The sequence below is a fragment of the Euprymna scolopes genome, chromosome 35 (assembly GCF_053919585.1).
Source record: "Euprymna scolopes isolate OS-2025 chromosome 35, ASM5391958v1, whole genome shotgun sequence".
Lineage (NCBI taxonomy): Eukaryota > Metazoa > Mollusca > Cephalopoda > Sepiida > Sepiolidae > Euprymna > Euprymna scolopes.
The window spans coordinates 72789102-72811574 of record NC_136516.1 but is presented as its reverse complement, the minus strand read 5'-3'; the positions used below and the strand labels follow the sequence as shown (position 1 = coordinate 72811574).

At 32.9% G+C, this 22473-nt stretch overlaps 1 protein-coding gene across 2 annotated transcripts in view; it reads right to left on the bottom strand.

The window, feature by feature from the left end:
• LOC145259925 (condensin-2 complex subunit G2-like) overlaps positions 1 to 22473 on the bottom strand; it is a 157853-nt gene that overhangs the window by 88599 nt on the left and 46781 nt on the right. Inside the window, exons 4-6 of one of the 2 annotated variants that reach the window (XM_080117885.1) lie at positions 21908 to 21952; positions 5946 to 6103; positions 1775 to 1909 (exon numbers count right to left, since the gene is read on the bottom strand). In XM_080117885.1, coding sequence (XP_079974011.1) covers positions 1775 to 1909; positions 5946 to 6103; positions 21908 to 21952 — 338 coding nt within the window. The remainder of the gene's footprint in view (positions 1 to 1774; positions 1910 to 5945; positions 6104 to 21907; positions 21953 to 22473) is intronic. The other variant, XM_080117886.1, reaches the window with a different exon arrangement.

Sequence of the window (22473 nt, the reverse complement as noted above, 5' to 3'; positions counted from 1 at the left end):
GAAAATAGGTAGATATATAAACCTTTAAAAAGATATTTAGTTTGAATTTTTTTTTAAATAAAGATACGAAAATAAGTAGATATATAAATCTTTAAAAAAATACTTTACAAAGGATGCGGCAGAGGTAAATTGTTCCCGCTTGTTTTCTTTTCCTCATAAAGGAAATGTTTCTTTTCCTTAATGTTTCATTGTTAAAGTGTTTTTTATTTAATAAGTCTGAAGAAAGGCTGTTCTTGTGAAAAATTTCAAATGACATATTGTTTGAATTTGTCCAAATGGTCTTGAAACAATTGTAACTAACAATGAAATACACTTTTTGTTGCTATCAACCAATTTCTTGAAGTCTTGGTTTTTGTTAAAACAGTATATGAATGCTTAATGATGAAATATGATAATTTTGTAGCTTACTTTTTAAGTCATCTCTCCTTTTTGGCTTAAATTTATTGGTATATGAACAATTACTGAACAAGTTAGAAAAGCATTCCATCCAAGGCACGAAAATTGTTAAACAAAATGTTTTTACTATAGGCTTTAAAAATAAAGGTACAAGATTCAATTTTAAATTTATTTATCTTCCAAGTGCACTTTTATAAATTTTACAAAGTAAGGTATAAAAATTTAATTTAAATTGAATCAAAAAATTACCTTGGATTTATTTTATGTAATGTACATTCTGTTGCACTTTTTAAAAAAAATCATTGAAAATTTTATATCTATGTCAGTAATTGCTAGATGAAAGATAATGTTTTTAAATTGCAACAAAAAAAAAAAAAATATTGTTATACATTTTTGTTTACAGTTAATAAAACTTAAAAATTAAGGTAGGTTTTTCTTTTCTTGTTATGTTTTCATCGCCGACGCCCGGCTTACTCTGCCGGCTGTTGACATCATGTTCCGGGGAAAGCCAGGCATGAGCTGAGTTATGTCCAGATCACTCTCTGCATGAGTACTATATATATATACTAGCAGGGGTGCCCGGCGTTGCTCGGGTGTTTGGAGGTGTATGCTGTGCAAAAAAAGCAAAAAAAATGGTTAATTTTTTAAAACTTTGACCCCTATTATGACCCCTTAACATTTATTGTTTCGGGCTCAAATCACTTTATTAAGTTAGATCCAGGTTCAAGGAACCTATATCTAAAATTTCAAGTGTCTAGACCCAAAATTGTCGGAGGAGTTTGGTAGAGTTCTTAAAGGTCAAATCGTTGAAATTTGACCCCTTAACAGCCAAATTTCTGGCTGACACCCGTCACATCGATTTTCCCAAATCTCAGTACCCGGTATTTCAAATTTCGAGTCTATAGACTAAAAATTGACAGAGTTATTGCGTAGGGAAATGTACACAGACAGACACGTTCACTTTTATATATATATATATATATATATATATATATATATATATATACTAATGTTATTTAGTAAACTTAACAAATGTAATTGTTTAGATATCTGGAATTTTTTGTCATCTATATCAGAATATCACTGCATCCCGGAGTGTACACCAACCAAGGACACAGCAAGAAGATAAGCAACAGGAGGAGGAAAAGGGAAAAATTAATTTCTGAGGACCTACAAGAATTCAAAATTATTTTAGTTTCACAAATTAGGAATACAATAACGGAAATTTGTCGACAATATGCAGTCTACAATGGATGTTATTCTTGTGAAGACTCAGTTTTCAACACAAAATTAGAGCCCATTTAGTGCAAAGAAAAAAAATCAATTATTCAAAAAATAAAATAATTAACGATGATGATAGTAAATAAAAGATGCTTACTTCATCTCGTTTCATGAAAACGGGATTTACAAGACTTTGGCAAATCTGATCTCTGAGATTCTGTGATGAGGGGTCATCATATTTTATCAAATGGTAACCTTCATGCAACTGCCATAGGCGTTTTATCATCTTCATCTGAAAGAAACAAAATTGATAAAAAATATTTTAATTATTATCTTTACTATTGCTAAGTATTATATGGATAGATTACAACCCAGAAAACAACTCCATCTCCTGTCAGAAACATCATTCATCGAATGCGAGAACTAAAGGATTAAGGGAAGAGACAGTTAAGCTGCAGAAAGTAAACCCAAAGTTCACTTTCTATTCTCTATAAATTACTGTAATCTTTGCTTACAGTAACCAAATCAAATTAGAAGAAAAAGTCATAAGAAATTTCGTACACAATTTTGACGATAAAGTTAGACTCATTATTTACTATAAAGACTTTAAGATCTCTGATTAAAAAATAACAAAACATTCCAAAACAAATTTGTAAAAAAATTAAAAATACTCGAAGCTTTTGTCATAAAAACCTAGCAACCTGTTATCAAAACCCAGCAACAATATTTCAAAATGCTTAATGTAATACTGTTTTATTCTGTCAAGCTAATTCTAGCATCACAGAATTTAAATTGTTAACGTCTTTCTTGAAACAGTGTGAAAACGTTCTCTTAGTGCCTGACTTCACATGCAGTTTTCTCTGCAATCTTTTGAAATTCTCTTTTTTCCTTTGCTTTTTCACCTGGTTTAATTAGGAGAGAGAGAGAGAGAGAGAGAAACAGTTTAGAAAAAAATCTGAATAATTATAATTAAAAAACCTGTAGTGTCGGGCAGATTCTGCTAGTTTCTTTTAAACATATTTGCTCTTCAGGCCGGGATCAAAGTGTAGTATCGGTTCTGCAGATGCTGCACTTAAGATAATTTGTACCAGTCAATGGAGGGGAAACCCTCTATACTGGGACAATTATTATTTTTGGTAACCAGAGTGCCCCCTTTTTGCCTACTTTTAGGGGAGCTGGTTTTTACCCCACATTAAAAACGGCCTTGTGCCTAATTTGCTTTGGTGGGGAAGCAAATAAATACTAACAAAAATTCCAATATTGAGCACTATTGGATCCTATATATATCTCTAACTACACAGACACACTATACACATATATATATATGTCTAACTATACAGACACAGCTGGTAGTACCACACATAACTTTTCTATATTCCATTCCTTGACAGTTAGATTCCCGACCTGTCTCTCAGATCATCAGGACCAACAGGCCTTAAGATAATGACGCTGTCAAAACAAAAGAATAAGCAGTAATAACCCTGTTTAAATATTATATATACATAAAAAAAAAATGTTAAAACTTCTTAAAAAAATCATTGCCTGGGTTCTTTTGTTCGGGGGGGGGGGGATTTAAAGATGGTTTTGGTAGGTAGGTAGGAATGAACTGAAAGCCTTGAAGCGAAGGTGGAAAATAAAGTGCGAAAAAAACGTGACACATTACCCGCTCGGCCAGCAAGACAGAGTAACTGAAACACGTTTGAATTTACTTAAGTATTAAAAACAGAATCGACACGTGCCCGCAATAAAAGTTAACTCCGCTACTTCTATTCGACCTCATTAAATAGAAGCAGCGGAGTTAACTTTTACTGTGGGTCAGTTTTTTTTAATGAGGTCAAATAGAAGTAGCGGAGTTAACATTTACTGCGGGGCAGTTTTTTTGGTTTGTTTACCCAAGTTTGGCTGGTTTTGTTTCCTCATAAAAAGGGGATTGTCCAAATTAAATAGCAATTGTCTGATATAAGTTTGGAGGTGTGTGTTGGGGGGGGGGGGGGCTAAAAACAAAATGGGTGAAGTAATAACCCGAAGCCATGAGGCGAAGTTGGAAAATAAAATGTGAAAAAAAAAAAAAAAAAAATGACATGTTAACTGATCGGCCAGCAAGAAAGAGTTACTGAAAGACGTTTGAATTTATTTAAGTAGGAAGAGAATTGACACGTGTCCGCACCTAATGACTTAATGAGGTCAAGTGGAAATCATGGAGTTAACATTTTCTGCGAGCGTTATGACGACATAAACAATAGCTAGTCCTCAGTTAACATTTTCTGCGGGACAGTTTTTAATGAGGTCAATAACTCAGTTTGTTTGCTTTTAGCTAACTTTGGGGAAAACCAGCTCCCTGTTTATTAGGGGAGTGTCCAGACAAAAACAATTGTTTGATATGACACTAAAAAGCCGGCACTGACCAAACATTTACATCACTTTCTGGAGATGACTGGGCACTGCCGATTCGAATCCAATTTCGCTTTTTTATACTGAAAAGCGAAAGATACGCGCGACGATCTAAAAATCTGGAAAAAATAGCGCGTGAAAGTTGGGCAAATTAAATACACATGCGACCCCCGTTCGTAACTCCTAGATATTATCATTTAGACGTGATATAAAAAGTTTTAAGGAATGAGCCGACCGAGAAGTCCAGCGATAAAAGCTTTTTACAGACATACACAAAAAGCGAACATACATACTTACACACATTTTCGCTTTTATATTTATAAAGAAGAATACTGGAAAGGGGGGGGGTAATAGTGCATAAAAGGAGGCAGGAACTTTTAAACATACTGGAAGTTGGCACATGTGTCTCTCAATTTAGGTATGGGAGCACAGAATTGATACAATTTTCAATTATATTTTATGTTTTTTTTTTTTTAAACTTAAACATAATTATTTAAAAAGATTAAAAAAAAAATAAAACAATAGATAAAAAAGTTTATGTATTTTTATATATTTTTATAAATTTTTTGTTAATATACTTTTTCAAACATTTAGGCTTTGTCTGTTTTTTTATTTCAAAGATAGTTAATTTTTTTATTTAAATCTGCGTAATCTGTTACGATCTTTTTTATCAATTATTTTTTATTCACATATCTTTTTATCAATTGTTTTTTTAATCGCATATATTTTCAAACAACGTTTATTTAAGTTAATGTTATGTATTTGGTCAAACTATTTAAATATTTAAAAAATATATTTATTTTCAGAAACGTGAAAAAAAATGAATGTGTCACAGTTTTAGCAGTTTAAAAAAGGTGAATATGCAACAGAAAATAGTTTAACAGTTTAAAAATGTGAATATTTCACATATGTTAAATTCAAACAACATAATAGTACAAATAGATTACGCGGGTTTTAATAATAAAACTTACTATATTTGAAGAAAAAAAAACTAAATATATTTGAAAAAATATATTAACAAAATCTTATAAAATTTATAAAAATATATAAAAATACATAAATTTTTTTATCAATTATTTTTTTATTCTTTAATCGCATATCTTTTTTATGCGATTAAAGAATCGCAAAAATAATTGATAAAAAAAGTTTATGTATTTTTATATATTTTTATTATAAGGGGGTGAAAAAAAATAAACATAAAATATAATTGAAAATTGTATAATTTCTGTGCTTCTATACCTAAATTGAGAGACGCTTCTATACCTAAATTGAGAGACAACTTCCGGTGTGTTTAAAAGTTCCTGTCTCCTTTTATGCACCATTACCGACTGGGGCCTTACGATGATTAGCTAATGAGTAGGCTAGCTAGACATATATGCAAGTTTGCTTGAGGTATTTTTCCTCTGAAAAAAAAAAAAAAAAAAAAAAAAAAAAAGCCAAATTTTTAGAACTCCATAGAATAATGAAATGATTCATCTTATCTTGTATTTCTTGTATTTGAACAATGTATTTTGTAAATGTTAATTTGCTAATTTAATTATCCTCACATATAACAATATTTTTTAAAATAAATATTAACAATTTTTATAGCTACACATACACTAGTGTTTCATTCTTATATTCTTATGCAATCAACAATGTAAGAAATGATAATTACTGCTGGTCAAGAGATTTGAACTCCAAGTCTTTAGCAATTAGGATTTAAACGGAAGGGAATTAAGTACTTATGAAGCCACATAGGTGGGCTGCATAATCAGCAGTCACGAGAGTATTCAACTGAAAATCAGAATGATGCATGTCATTAGTCAACCACTTTTTCTCAATTTCATAAATAGGGCTCAATTTCTGAAAGTGGCTTTATAACTATTTGTTTTTAATATATATATATTAACTTTTTATTTATAATTTGAACTGAGGAATTAGATTGCATTACTTACTGTTGCCTTAGGTCTCATGTTCATTTCAAATAAGTACAGGAGGGTGTTGTCGATGAGATCTTCACGGCCCGGTTTCCCTTTGATCCAGAAAATCTCAAAGAGGCTGCAAAATTCATCTTTTAATTTTTCTTTTCTGCTCGGGAGAGAAGGTAACAAATCTAAAAAAAAAAAAAAAATTAACAAAAGAAGAAAAAGAAAATCAGCAAAATGAAAACAAGTCAAATACGTGTCAACTACCTGTGCTCAATACCACCTAAACAATGTAAACAAACGCGGATCAAAACATTTGATGAATTGTTTATCTCCCCCTTACAGCGGAAAGATGTGACACAAAATCAAGAAAATGGAATTTAAAAAAACCAGCGCTTTAGAGTAGGAGCATTCTTGCCTGATCATAATATACACTTAAATATATTTTAATTTGTCCTGACATTATTAATAGAGTTGTGATTTCTAAAGTTAAAAAAAAAAACAAAAAAAACAAAACAAAGTATTTCTAAAGTTAAAAAAAAAAAAAAATCCAAAGTATTTGGGTGCCATCAGCTAGTGTAACGTAATCCCCCATTGAGGAGCGTTAGAACTATGCTGAAGTAGCTTTTTATTCCCGGGTGATGCCAGATAACCCAAGGATTTAAGATAGAAGATAAATATATATATTTTATTTCATGTCAAAATAGATATTGTTTGAAACCAGAGAAATATATTTTTATAGCTGAAAGTTGATGACAGGAAATTTCACTTATAACATTGTCTGGCCTTAAATAAACTCAAGGTAGGATGTCAGAATTGACAGCTGACCTTGGAAATCGTGAGAATGAGTAATTCAGATTTCAGGTATGAGAATGGTGCCCACCCAGGGACCTGGGGCTTAGGATTTCGTGGAGATTTTGTGGCGAAATCTTATTGGCTGGGGAGAATTTCCACCCCATCCACATACCTTACTATATATACGACTGTCGTGCGAAAATTAGAGAGTTTAGTTAGAGTAGAGTTAGGAGTTGAAGCAGATTGCTTGTTGAATCTGAGAAGAGACGTGACCCCTCCCCACCTCATCCATCCGTCTGTCGCTGTCTGTGAAGAGATCTGAGACTTTGGAAAAACTTACTACGAATTGAATGAGAATTGTAAAAACATTTTTGGACATAATTTTGTGAAAATTAAGTTTTCGTAGATAGACTACATGAGTTTGTCTTTCTTCCTGCCTGCTGCTTCGATATTCACTTTCAGCATACCAGATTTCATGTAACAACCTCAGAGAAGACTAGATGACACATGCCGAGATTTCTAGAGAAATAAGAGTCCTAACCACCTTCTCGAGTGAGGGGTTACACTAGAATCAAAACCGGAAGCAAAAACTGTAGCATTCAAAATTAGTGATGTTACCACTGTACCAACGATTAAAAATTAAAAATAAACTAAGATGAATGTACAAAATGTATAACGATTTTTTTTTCAATTACTCCTTAAAAACTATTTTAACTGGCTAAAGATCCATAAAAGAATGGTCCATAAAAAATTTAATCATTTGAGGCTCCTTGCACTGCTCTGTAATTTTTAGTTTCGGAAGAGGTAAAGTTTGAAAATATGGAGACCGACAGACATAGTGAGTTTTATAAATTAGATATATACCCATTTTGGTAGAAATTTTAGTCCTTGTGGAGGCAAAACAAGGTTTACTTGTGATTAAACAAGACTTAGTTTATATACGTCATCATTAAACTATTTGTTTTTGTTGAATCTGAGCAAAGACTAGATTGTAATTTGTTAAAATATTACGCAGGGCTCTTTGGACAAATTTATCTTTAACTGACCTTTGACAAGTAAATATTTTCGTTTACTAGTCAAATAGAAAAGTTACTAGCCAAACCTACATGATTTTTAGAATATGACATCTTTGTTCTGTGACAAGTATGTACATCATAAAGATTTTTCTGTGTTATTTTTAATAAGTGTAATTTTATATATATATATATATATATATATATATATATATATATATATAAAGGCAAAAGTGGTGCGTGCGTTTTTATATGTCCAGCAAAGGCTTTTTTCGCTGGGGTTCTCGGGGGAGGGGGTTACTACGTTTTAAAATTTTTTATATGCTCCCTAGATTATAATATCTATGATTTGCGAAGGGATGTCGTCTCTAGATTTATTTTGATCGACTTTTATAAAATTCAATCTATTCCATCCTCTTCCGTGTTTGTTCGTGTTTTTCATATAAAAGCGAAACTAATCGAAAGCGAACGCAGCTTCCCAGCTTTTTTGCAGGGACTTCCAGAAAGCAATCAGTTTTTATCAATGTGGAGGAAACCCCTCATATCAGACAATTGCTATTCATTTGGACACTCCCTTTTTATGGGGAGCTAGTTTTCCCCAACATCGTGGGGAAACAAATATGGTTGGCGGAAAGCTGAAAGCTAAACTGGCTAACAGCATGATTTCATTTCTCCGTCTGTGTGAACTCATTCACTTAACCTTCACTTTCTGCCTGTTAACTTTTTGATCGCTACATTTGAACGCGTTTCACTTCCTGCCGCGTCTTAGTGTAGCAATAAGATCTCAGCTTTTCTTTCACTTTCTTTTCCATCTTCACTTCAAGGCTTTGGGTTCAAGCCTACTTGTCTACTAACCCCCCCCCCCCCGTTCTAAATATGCATTAAATTTTATGTTGATACTTGAAGGTGTAAACATTCTAATTTCTTCAGATGTTAAAAAAAAAAACAAAAAAAAAACTATTAAACTTTTATTGTTTAAATAATTTAACTTTGTTCATTTGATTAAAAAACGTTAAAAAGATATTATTATTAAAAAAAAAGTTAAAAGATATTTTTCACTCAGTAGTGAACTTTTCAAGATTGTCAGTGAAAGAAATGTAATTGCCAAAAGATAAGCGTTTCATTATTTCTAGTCAACACTTTAAAAAATCATTCGCAAATGCGACTGTTTCACTTGCAATGTAGAGCCCTGTTTGGTAAAAAAAAAATAATCCATTTTAATTGTTCTAATTAATTATAATTTTCAATTCAATCACCAAGTGATCATTTCTTACTAAGTTTTAGTCTATTACTCCCACTATGTTGTTTGTCCCCTTCCCTGCTCATATTTTATAGTGCTTCTTGAATAAAAGAAATAAACATTCAGTAATTGTTTATAATTCCCCTTTATATGCAAAAAGAACAAAAATAAAGGAAAAATCTGTATGATGTACATACCGTCACAGAACAAAACAATCACATTCCAAAAATCACATAAATTGATCAAATAGTTTTATTTTTAAATAAGGAAATAAATTTTTATTAACATCCAAATAGTAACTATCTCACCCGCCATTTTGAAAGAAAATTAAAAAAAAATTTTTTTAATGCCCAAAAGCCACTCAAGGATAAAAGTTAATGAAATTTTCAGTTAACTATGAAAAGACTGGGAACCATGATTAATTCTCAGGATGACAAGAGATATTTGCTGCCAGTGATCTTGAAAATTCCCATCTTGTTTGAAAACAGGTGGGAGGTTGCGCGGAAAGAAACTGTTCATGGAAGTTCTATTTAATTTTATGTACATAGAAGAAGAAAGACAAGTTCTTTCTGAGGTTTTATCAAGACGGTGAGTGGGGCAGAGCTAGAAGTTAAGTCAAGCATTTACCACGGAAATACTGATAGAAGTTTTATTGCAATAAGTAGAAATATTTTCCTCCGGATGAATTAATAAATGAAGAAAAAAAAAACCCAGATTCTATAAGTAATGCAATGATAACATTTTTATTATTATTTTTTTTTTTTAATGAAAATCACTCCAGACAAGGCATGAAGCTAATTGATTTGTGGAGCTAACAAAAGTGAAAGATTATTAGCGCAAAGACAAAAGATTCCTATTGACCTTAGTCTTGTAAAGACCAAGGCTTTACATAAAATAAAAAGACAGTCAGCAGGAAGAAAATTCATTACAAGCTTCCAGTTGCTAGAAAAAAACTACTGGAATCGGAATAACAATGAGTAGGAGTTATCAAAAATAGCAAATTAATGGAGACCACTAGACCAACAAGTCAAATGAGCTGCAACAAAGGAAGCAGGGAACAAATCAGACAATTCTGAAGAACACATTGCATAAAATATTTATAAAAAAGACTGAGACTAACAACATCAGGTCAGGTTGTTTCTATTTCTTGTTTATTGTGTTCACACACAAGTTGAGGTCTTTTGGATGCCTCCGTTCAGTCTTGAAAGACAAAGGATACCCTCTGTAGGGGTAGCTGCATGTGTAAGTGTGAGGCAAGTGTTGCGCAATCTCCAACCACACCTCTCCTGAATCGGCACTGCTTGAGTCCAATGGCAAGGAGAAGTTCAGGGTGACTGGAAACAATGCCGAGATAAGCAGAGAGCACATACAGCACTTTGAAATCCCAAATGTTCACCCATTTAGTACTGACCAGGTTCAATGTTGCTGATGTTGCAGAGAAGGGGGGGGGGTCAGTCAAATTACAGATATTTTTCTATAATTTATCAAGAACCCTCAAATGGGACAGAGATTCAGCAGCCCAAATGTGACATCAGTATTCCATACATGGTTGGATAGACATTGTATCCAGAGGTGGTTCCAGATGTCTGTCAGAGGAGAAGGGGAGGGGATAGATTAGGATGTTGTCAAGAGTGATGCACCCCCCCCTCCACTTCCACTGGAAATTTTCTGTTATCACCAAATGCAAGGACATCTTAGGGTTTCTGTTGTGGACAGATAAACATGACATTCTTAAGTAAATATGAAATGATATAAACCTATAGTTAATCTATATAATTATTATTTAGGCTACTTAAGATAAACAGACTATATAAAATGCTTAATTTCTGCAAACAGATATCACAAAATGTGGCTCTATAAATTATAAAATATGGTAATAATTTTCACAGCTGATATGAAATTGACATTTATACTAAAAGCATTTGGGAGTGAAAAAAAATCATGATTACTTTATAAATACAAATATAAAAATTTTTTTTTTCAATTATAAAAACCAAGTTAGTCCTCTTATTAGTTTCTTTTCTTTTTTTCTTTTTTAAATTGTGATCCCCACCCCACCAAAAAAACATCCGACCTTTTGATGAACCCCACTTGTCAATTTCTGATATTAAAACCAGAAGCCATCACCAAGTAGACCATAAATCTTTAACCAAGCATTTTAAAGTAAATTATTTTGTGAGTATTCTTGGCTGTCTATGATAGATCTCCATGTAAGACCTCAACTGGATCACCGAAGTTAAGCAATGTTGAGCCTGGTCAGTACTAAATGGGTGACCATTTGGGACTTCCAGGTGCTATATGTGCTCTCTGCTTATCTCGGCATTGTTTCCAGTCATCTTGAATTATTTGCTACTAACAGGCTGTCTGGAAACTGAGACATGTACATGTGAGTATTATGTTTATTCCAAACAGTCCACTTCTTGTAAGTAAAAAAAAAAATACTAAAGCTGAGACTGAAACTAAAACCTAAAGACAATGAGTAAAGTATGATAACCATTAGGCCAACTTGACACGATCTTTAAAAAGTGTTTTCAAACCTACTTATTCTGAACATAAGCAATGTTATGTGAACCATTCACACATGTGTGAAACCGTTGACAAACAAAAATCCGATGACCCCCCTCCTCAGTACGAATTTTAACCCCTTAGAAGCCCTTTTTTTCCAGATGAAAACAGATTAAAAAGTTTTCCACATGTCTGAATATCCTATATATCAAATTCCAAGTTTGTAGTTAAAAATTTGTTGAGTATATAGGTTGAGAAGTGTCCTCTTGCGTGCACACACACACATACACTCTCATTTGCTTTTATAGATATATAGATTTATGGTTGTCCAGTATTAATGTAAAGCAACAACCGGGAAAGTGAAAAACCAAAATGCATGATGATGGAATTTGATTTTGCAAAAAAAAAATACATTTTGGACGTTGCAAAGATACTCTTTGATATTTTTGTTTGGCTGTGGTGCGTTTTGAATGGAGGTTTTGTTTGTAGTATACAATTTAACAAAAGAATAAAATGTGTCAGAATTAATTGAAATGCATTATGGTAGAATTTAATTTTGTAATGTAAAAAAATGTGATGGGGCAAGGAATATCACTGAACTGTTGGCAATTGTTTGTGTCAATTGAAACATTCTTTGTTGCTCTGACAGAAATCAAAATCGATTTTGCAACCTAACGAGGATGGACACTTTTTTTTCTCACCGAAGAGGCATTGTTAGTTTTTCTTCACTCTACTGTAATTTACATGGAAAGTACTTGCCTGAGCTACAATCTCTGTTTACTTCTTGAAAGACAATTATAAAACAAGAACATATCTTACTACCACAACTTCCTTCATCCCTGTGCCTAATATGAAACAGAATTTTCATGAACAGAGTTTCTTTCCAAGAATTTGCTATATGTGGAACTCATTACCACATAACTATAGGATCTATTACATATGCGACCATATTAGCAGGTTAAAAATAAAAGGTTGATATGCTACCAAAACGAGATTCAGAAGGTGTAAAAAAAAAAATTAAAAAAAAAAAAAAAGGCTGAAACTGTTAATTGATCGTTAAAGTTATAAAAGAAGAAAAAATAGATAAATAAAAATTTGATAATAAATATGTTGGGTTTACACAAAAGAAATTTTGAATAATTTTCTGGTCAATAGATCTAAGTGGGATTTGGCAATAAATTAACTTTCCCAAAGATTTAGGAATTGGAAAATTGAATTTCATCGATAACCAAAATAATGCCTCTTTGTCTGGGCCAACGCCAGGCCTCCACAGGCAGGGTGATCCTTGACACCTCCGAAGATTTTGCTGCCTGCTTTTTTTTTTTCCTTCTTTTTTTTTTTTTTTTGTTATCATAAACTGAATCATGAACTGACTGATACTGAGGATAAGATGCCATTGATAGAGATTTCCCAAAATTTGTCTAGTTGTTAAATTTCTTTTTTAAAATGCTGAAAAAAACTACACACACATACACACAAACATTGATTGTTAATTAAAATATCACCATTAACCGGAGTTAAAACTTTGATAAGGGATTATACAAAGAAAATGCATTTATGATTCGAGGACCAGCCCAAAAGGGGAGGAGAAACCACCTATTCATGATAGCAAGGGGAGGTGGAAAATAGATGAAGAAGAAGGAAAAGAGAGGCAGACCTAAAAGTCCATTAGCCACTTGTGGTCTGATAATGTATTGTCCAGAGTTGTGAATTGTAGAATTTTATTGATAATGTATTGTTGAAACATGTACGTTAAATTCTATTTGTGGAGAGCTGGAGTTATACCCCTCTCCCAGCGAATTCTCAATATAGGTGTGTGCATCGAGAGCTCCAGACAGTCAGACCAAGAGTCAGAAGACAGAGAGAGACTCAATTGAACTAGACTGAGAGACTGTGCTCTGCTTGTCCGCAGATTCCATAATGCTGAAAGTTTGACCCACAAATTTAGTGTTGATGACTAAACTTGAAAATTGACCAGACCACTTTGTTTTCTCCCATTGGACTGCACATTATTGAACGTCTGACTGTCAAGCTTAGGGTTGATAACTAAATTATATGCCACATCACTCAGAAACTGACCCTCAGACTTAGGGTTAATGACTAAACTTGAAACTTGCCAAGATTGACCAAATGGTACCATCCATGAATGAATATTAAGGACCCAACTTGAGACTTGTAAAGAATGCATGAATGTGTATGATTTTTTTCTCTACAAATATTTATTATGTCATCAAAAAAAAAAAAAAAAAAAAAAAAAACAGTCATCAAAGTGTTAGGCTTTCTTTTTTGGCTTAAATGACCTTTGCTTTCCAGTGATACAGTCCTTGGTGACTAATGCCGAACGATTTGCCCTTTTGATCTTTCACCATGTAGGTGAATTGGTCATTCGCTGGACATGACCTTTCAACACCAAGAGCCTTTACCAGAGTGACTGCTAAGCACCAAAAGACCAACTAGAATTCAGAATGGCTGAATTTGGTGATGTCACTCGCTGGACATCATTGGAGGAGTGAGGGGGAGGGGGCACACATATTTTAAATTCTTAAGACTTTTAAACAGAAAGGCTTTAACTAAAATGAATATATTTGGAATTCATATGTCATAAAACACGACATGTTTAAATGGAATACTTACGCCACATCTTGGGAGGTGTCATTGAGAGAACTTTTTGTCTCAACAAAAATCAACTTTGCAATCTAGAGTTAAGCAACGTTGAGCCTGGTCAGTACTAAAATGGGTGGCCATTTGGGAATTCCAAGTGAAGTATGTGCTCGTAACTTATTTCTACATTGTTTCCAGTCATCTAGCATTTCTTCTTGCCACTGGACTCAAGCAGTGCAGAATCAGGAGAGGTGTGGTTGAAGATTGCGCAACCCTTGCTTCACAATTAAACTTGCAGCTACACCTACAGGGAGTATCCATTGTCTTGAAACTGAATAGAGGCAGTGATTGATTGAATCTAGAAAGGTAAAGGTCTTTTCTGTTCTCTAAAATGCTTGCTCAGAAGAGACATTGCTAGTTTGTCTATACTATCATTATTTCCATGAAAGGTGCTCGACTGAACTCTAATCTGTGATTTTTCTTTGCACACTAAAAAAATATCACAACTTCAAAGAACTTTCCTTTCTTTTTCCCAGCACTAAACAGAATTTCCATGAACAGTTTTTTTTAAATTCCATCAATGGAAAACGTTACCACAGGATCACTTCCCTGTGAGCTACAACATGATAGTCACCAAATACTTGTCATAAATCATCCCCATAAGTAATCAAATCTTGCTCATTTCAGTCATCATTTGCAAATCTCTCATAACATTTTTCATCATTCAACTGACAATCTATCTCATTAAGCATTATCCTCGAGTGGCTTTCAAATTTGATAAGTGACTATTAGTATAAAAGGCAACAGTTTTCTCTTTGTATTTAAAATTTTTATTGCTAGAAATTGTTTCATTGCAGTTAAAGAACTTGTAAGCAAAGCATGACTTCAACAATGGTCTGAAATACCAACAGCAAATCAATTGCCAGTGATATTACCCACAAGGGAATGATGCAAGGTTGAGTGTACCTAAATTACAACAGAGAATAAAGATATGTAAATCCACGCAGAAAAGGGAGAACGTGTATATGTATAAGAAACGGACGGATGTATTAATTAAAAATAAAACGAAAACAGAAATTAAGTTTTGATAAAATACTATTGAATTTTTAGCCATGATGGGTGTTGTGGGTGGGTGTGCAAGATGGGTGTTTAACAAGTCGAATCTTTCACCATACAAACTCAAGCAACATATCAGGTCAATGCAAAAGTTTTAGCCGATTTAAAATTTTATCTTGGAAATGAAAAATTGCATTTTTAAAAATCTTTATTCATAACAATGACTTTCGCATCTATAACTTGATTCCATTTCTCAAGAAGCTTAAAAATGCCTCTTGTAAAATTCTTTAGGTTTTGATGTAAAATATAAACCTCGTAGCTCATATGTTCAACCTCCTCTTGTGATGCTAACTTGAGGTCATTTAAATGGTTTTGTAATCCTCAAAATAAGTGATGATCAGAAGGCTAGATTAGGAAAATATGCAGGATGGAGCAAGATTTCCCAACCAAATTCTCTTAGGAGATCTTTGTTCAACCTTTCTTTTTGAATGCTTATGCTAAAGATTTTAAGGAGAGTGCACAAATAGAGCTTAGGTTTACTTTTGACAGCCTCATAACTGGCTTTCTTTATTATGTCCTTTAGTCCTCACATTCCACGAGCAATATTTCTAACAAAGGGAGAAAGAAAGGTGTGCTGTTTTATAGGTCAGAATCTATTTATCATTGGCTAATTTTTGACCTTGAAGTGGTATTTTTTTTTTTTTTTTTTTTAGCTTCTAATACAGGGTGACCCAAAAAAAACAAAAGCTAAATGGAGGCCATCTAGAACATATGCTGTAGAACAGAGAAAAAAAAGGCCAAAGACCCTAGTGTTTTGATGTGATGTTTTGAATATAATAAACTAGTTATGACCAAAGTTTCATTTCATTCGGATAAAACACTAAGAAACGGGGCCTAATTAGAATTGGGACCCTTTTTTTTTTTTTAGTCACCCCATATTCAATGGCTTCATGCCTTGTCTCAAGTGATTCCCATAAAATTTAGTTTCTGAAAAACATTTAACATTAGATATTTTGAGAGCAAAATCAAATGTTAAGTTTTGTCTGAAAATTTTGCTTGACAACAAAAGAGGTAAATTATTACCTTTAACTGACATGGTGGTTGAAGTTTTTCCATATAAATTTGTCAATAGTACTCTATAATTATATCAAGCTCTTTAACTAGAGAAAAATACTCAACATCCAGTACCAAGTTCGTATGTTTTTTTTTCTTTTTTAATTTTCTCAGTTTGCTCAAGCTGGGGATGGGGCATCCTACCAGATGCCAAACATTCACCAGCTATCTCATATATTCCAACCAAGAGATCTTTTTAAGATTTTGACCGTCCGTTTAATTGCAATTGTTTGAATCTCTCTTGCACTTAGTTCATCGAGTATATTTGCTAGGTAGTTTTTTCAAAATTCTTTTTAATGAGTTCAGTTGCTCCGGAACTGGAATAATGGAAATCTTCCTAAGATTCCAATTTCTTTTCATGTTATACATAAGACTTTGGTATTTCATCATCTTTTCCCTTTCAATTCTGTTTAACCAGCATCATTATACATGTGTGTGGGAGTGTGTGTGTTTTTTTTTTTATAACTCTTTTTCACCCTGAACAAGGCATATTGGCACATGAGGGGCTACTATTTGGATCGCGTCTAACAGAAAACGGTGGGGGAGTGGAGCAACAAGATGTTTGTTCACATTACATTTAAACTTCTGCAGATTAATACAGAGCAGGAAACAGGAAAAGAATTTTAAAGTCTAGCAGTCTGAAGGAAGAAACTATGAGAGTAGAAGGATTTCCGAAATGTAGGGACCTAAACAATGAAGGGGTGGGATTTTGCTGTTTGTCTGATTAGTCCAATGTATGTCAAGAGAGCAGAAGTGCTATGAGTTCATCAGAGAACATTGTGATGATGGGACAGAGGTTGGAGCTTGGCTGTTAGTGCAGGACATATTACATTTGAGACTATTTTGGACCCCATCTAAGAGCAAGAAGACTAGTGGTAGATACACCAGCCTATATAACAACAATATTCTATGCATGGATAAATTGTGGCTTTGTAAAGACATAGGATAATAGGATACTCTCTGGTGTGAGCAATTTTCTAGTACAGTAAAGGGAGCCCACCTTCTTTTTAACAGTGTGTGTGTGTGTCTGTAATAGATATAACTGGGACGTTTGCCCTCGTTTCAAATAAAAAAATGCGATTTTCAGAAAATTTTGCTCACTTCACATGGAGGGGGGGGGAGAGATTGATACTGTGCCATTCATTTTGTTTGTAAGAAAAAAAAAGAAAAAAAACTACCACAAATAATGAATTAAGTCAATGGAACGCTGAATGTTAGTTTCGATAGTTTTTGCCAACCAATCAAACTTGACAATATTTAAAAAAAGATAAATTTTTAAATAGTACAAGATATAAATAATAAAAAAAATTAAAAAATAAAAGATATTTTTTAATTTTTAAGATGAGGATTCATTGTTCATATATTTTTTTGATTTTTTAAGTGTTATTTTCATGTTTCAATCGAAGTGACCTCTGAACTTCTTCAGGTATATATTGTCAAACTCAGGAATCACAAAGACCTCTGGCATAGTGGATAAAGTACTTAGTAAAATTCAGTCGTTGAAGGTTCAATCTTCAGTGTGGGTGACAGTCAAAATACAATTGCAAATTACTTGGGACTTCTACTCAGTCATGGCTGATGGAACGAGAGCATATTACCTTGTGAGTTAAAAGGGTGCCATTCGAAATTCTGTGCAGATTCCCAAGTCTGACAAGATACACCTGAAGAAGGTCAAAGGTTGCATCGACCGAGAACAGTAGTCTGAAGAATCCAAATAAAAGATATTATGAAAAAATAACAATGCAAAATATACTAAATAGTAAAAAGTTTTCAAATGATTATAAGGGAAAAAATTTAATGTGCATTTTTCATAAATGATAAAAATTAAAAACAGGAAAATGGTTGAAAGTGCACGGTTATTTTTACAAAGAAACAAGACAATTAAATATGTTCACTATGATAAGAAAAAAAAAACTAAACATAAAAAAGGGTGAATAGAGGGAACCCTTTTATTGTTTTCCTGCTCTAATAAAACATGCAATACATGCAAAAAGATAAAGATTTGGGGGTCTATGATGATCACCTTTAACATGTTTGTTTTACATACAGAACAATCTTTTTAAATTTACTTCAAAACCAACCTATTTTTAACCAGATATTTATCCATCTTCCTCTCGAGTCCATTTTTATCATATCCTCCCAGGTTTTCATTGTTATCTCCCTCTGAACTGAACTTGCTACCTCAACTGCTCTACATCTAACATAGTAACCCTCATCTATTCTTTCAATGTGATCATACCATCAAAATCTCCTGTTTTGCACACATCTCCCTATACTGTCCCGACTTAATCTTTCTGAGTTCATCAGATGTAAACCTGTCTTTGACACACATCCCTTCGCATATCATTTTTCTCCATGCAACACATGTCCTCAACCCTCACTGACCAGGTTCCACCTCCATACATCATCAGACTGTGTACACATGCCTAATAGACTCTTCACTTTAACAAAAATGGAAACGCTCTGCTGGTTAGTTCCCTGAACTTACTCCATCCACTCCCAATTCTTGCGATTAATCTTGTTGATTAATCGGACTATTATTCTCAATGCTTCAGTTGCTGCAACCTGTGACCTTCTTCGGGTGTTGAAAAAAAATACTTTTTCTCTACTAAGAAAAACTTTACAAAGGTGAAACATGCCGCTACCTCAAAGACTAAAAGAACACTGAAAAGCTGTCACATGTACAGAAATAAAAAAAAATCAGCCGTAGCTGAACATGTGTGGAAGAAAGGGAGTAACCATTCCACAATGTGGGATGATGTCAAAATACTGGATACACAAGAAAGATGGCGGATCAGAAAACTTAAAGAGGCAGCACATATGATAGAAAATAATATCATTGGTCATCCCAGCATAGAACTAAACTGCATTTGGATGCTTCTAATCACAAAATCACTAAAAAAAGAAAACATGACATATGCCCAGCCCAAGGGAGGTAACTTCACACAAAAAAAAAAAAAAAAAAAAAAAAAACTTTTTTCCTTGGAGTTCCGTTCGAAATTCCATCCAAATTCCCAAGTTCAACAGAAACATTCCCCGAGTTTAACAAGATACACTTGAAGAAAGTCAGAGATTACATCGATCGAAAAATTGTGAAAATGATGATTAAGATGAGAACAATAGTACAAAGAATCCAAATAATATGAATAACCAATCCTCATCTGAAAAATTCAAAAACATAATTTGCAAAGCTGGTTCTAATAATATCAAGTGTCCAAAATAGTTTTTGTCTATTTCTATTTTAAGCTTGCGTCTTTTATATTTAATTTTTGGGCGATTTTCCAGAATAACTAACAAAAAGAGGGGGGGGATAAATATAAAACAGATAAATGTTACAAAAGGCAAGCTAAATTATTCTTCTACTTAGGTTTTAGTGTTTTAACTTATTTTAAAGTGCTTTTCAAGTTAAGAATAAAGGTAATGTGGAGTCAGAATGGAAAACAAAAAGGTGGTTTCATTCAAGACTTAGTTGAGCCGAGCTTCCATAATCACTCAAAAATCGAAAATTAAGCAAAATACTGATAGAAACACATCCAATAAATGTTATTAATTATGCGAAAATGTTCTAGGAGTATTTTTTTTTATTTTTAAGTGATAATCGGCGCTTAGTTTGACTATGGCCAGAATGAGACCATTTTATTTTTCGTTCTAACTTTACCTTTATTCTTAACTTAAAAAAAACAACAAAAAAAACCCAAAAAACACTTAAAATAAGTTTAAATACAAAAACTCATTCAGATAGGTAGAAGAGTAATTAAGCTTGCCTTTGGTAACATTTATCTATTATGTATTTATTTTTTCTTCTGAGAAAAAATAAATTCTAACACTTATTGTGCTCAACTAGAACGTTCAGGAGCCTGTTTTGATATTAAAATTTTAAAAATCGGTGGGTACCCGGGTGTTTTTGGGTGTGTGGTCGGGGGTTGATAAGCGAAGTAAAAAAAACCAAAAAAAAAACCAGAGAAACGAACGTTACGTGAAAAATGGCTTAAATAACACTGGTTCAATATTTAAATTTAAAAAATCAAAAAAAAAAAAAACAAAAAAAAAACAAAGAAAGAAGACATCTCACACCACGATTTGAACCCAAAACATTTAGATAATGAACCAACGCGCTAATCGACTGACCTAACGCGACGTACATAAAATTTGTTCAGTTTTTCAACTATTTAAAGTAAATCAGGTCATGACGTCATCTGGCGCATGCGTAAAACTGCTCGTCGTCACGAGAAGACTGTTTTTGTATCTTGCCAAAACATGGCGACTTTTACACCTGACGAAGGTCGAAGGTTACATCGACCAAAACATTGTGCAGATAACACTCAAGATGATAACAATTGTCCAGTTAATCTAAATTAATACAAATATTCACACTTCATCTAAAAAATTCAGTGCTGTAAGTTTTCTTGTGTTCCCAAACATAAGTTTTATGACCTGAGTTAACAGAAGATCGCAACCATTATGGGGTCCACGGCGCCATATACACACATGCTAAAAGAACATATGTAAAAAAAGACTTATTAACTGCATTTCTTGATCACTCACTAGCAACACTTTACAAGTGCAACAAGTACGCATTTGTATAAAAAGACGATATGCTTTCCTTTGTTTAACGTTTCTTTATGAAAACGTTACAATTAGATTGACATGAAATTTATTTCAATAAATAAATGATATTAAAATTTTAGCTTATAGAAACCATCAAAAAATGTTTGGAGACACTTGATAGGTTAATGTGGTTTGAATTAAAAAATTTTATTTTTTTTTAATTTTTTTTTTTTTGCATAATTAAAAAGGCAATTTATATATAATCGTATTTTCACAGCCCACACATTGCAAGCCAGCCATAATAATAAAAAAAAAAACCTACACGCAAGTATTGCTCTCCTTTGATCTTTTCAGTAGAATATATTCTAACCCCAAAGTTTTTTGCCATGTTGTAACCTACAAAAGTAGGTGAAACTTATATCTAGGATTCTTTGCTGATAGCTGACCTAATGTGGGTTTGTGTTATGTGTCTGACTGTTGAAAATAATTGGTTTTTGGTCAGAATTACCCCGATATTAAAAAACAAAAATAAAGAAAAATCTGTATGATGGACATACTTTTGACAAAACAGAAACATCATATTCCAAAAATTACGTAAAAATAAAATTACTCAATTTAAGTAAGAAAATAAAATTTTATGAGTAACAAAAGAATGGGCATCTTCTAGTTCATTTTGAAAACAATCTTTAAAAAAAAAAAAAAGGAAAAAAAGGCAGATAACTCAATTCAAATTTGCAAGATTTATGTTGTAATGCCTACAAATTCCCATTAATCGCTTAAAAATGATTTTCTTTCTAAAAAAATAAAACTACTCAATCAATTTACATGATTTTTGGAATATTATATTTTTATTTTGTCACAGGTACGTAAATCAGACAAATTTTTCTTTATTTATAGACAAGAACCAAACAATTATATATATTTTTACTACAACCGAAAAATAAGCATAGGAAAACAAACAAGGAAAGCCAATGTATTCTACCAATAAAAAGTACTTAGTAAATAAAAATCTAATGATTAATTATAATTGACAAAAATTTCTACGACATAAAGCATCACAAGGCAACAACACCAAGACAGTGTGGATACACAAAGGAGGTCAGGTGCCATGCTAAACTTACCCCCACTGTCCTCAATCTTCACCTCAGACTTAACTGAAAGAAATCCTTAAAAATACCATTTCATTAGACATTTTGCTTTGGTGCCGTCAAGAATAGAAAAGCATTTCACAACATTATGTTTCGGAATTTTTGAGATGAGGATTGATTATCCATACGATTTGGATTCTTCGGACTACTGCTCTCATCTTGAATAATATTTTCACAACGTTTTTGTTGATGTAACCCTTTGATGGCACAATCATCTTGACACACCGGTTCTCGTCAGATCACTGAAGTTAAGCAACAGTACCAGTTGAGTGACCATTTCGGAAGGTGAGGCGCTATATATACCGCGAGGTAAAAAATACCAGGTTGTGAAACTGGCGTGGTCTATCCTTCTCTCGAAAGTAGATGGGACTCTCTTAAGCCTTGGTAGGCACGCCATCTAATGATGCAGTCACAATAAAAAATACCCTTGATAGCCCTGGTGAAGCATCAAGTATTCAGCTACCGACAAAATTTGAATTACACTACAAACTCGTGTAGTTAGTTCAATCTCGGCTATGGCCGTGCTGGATGAATGGAAC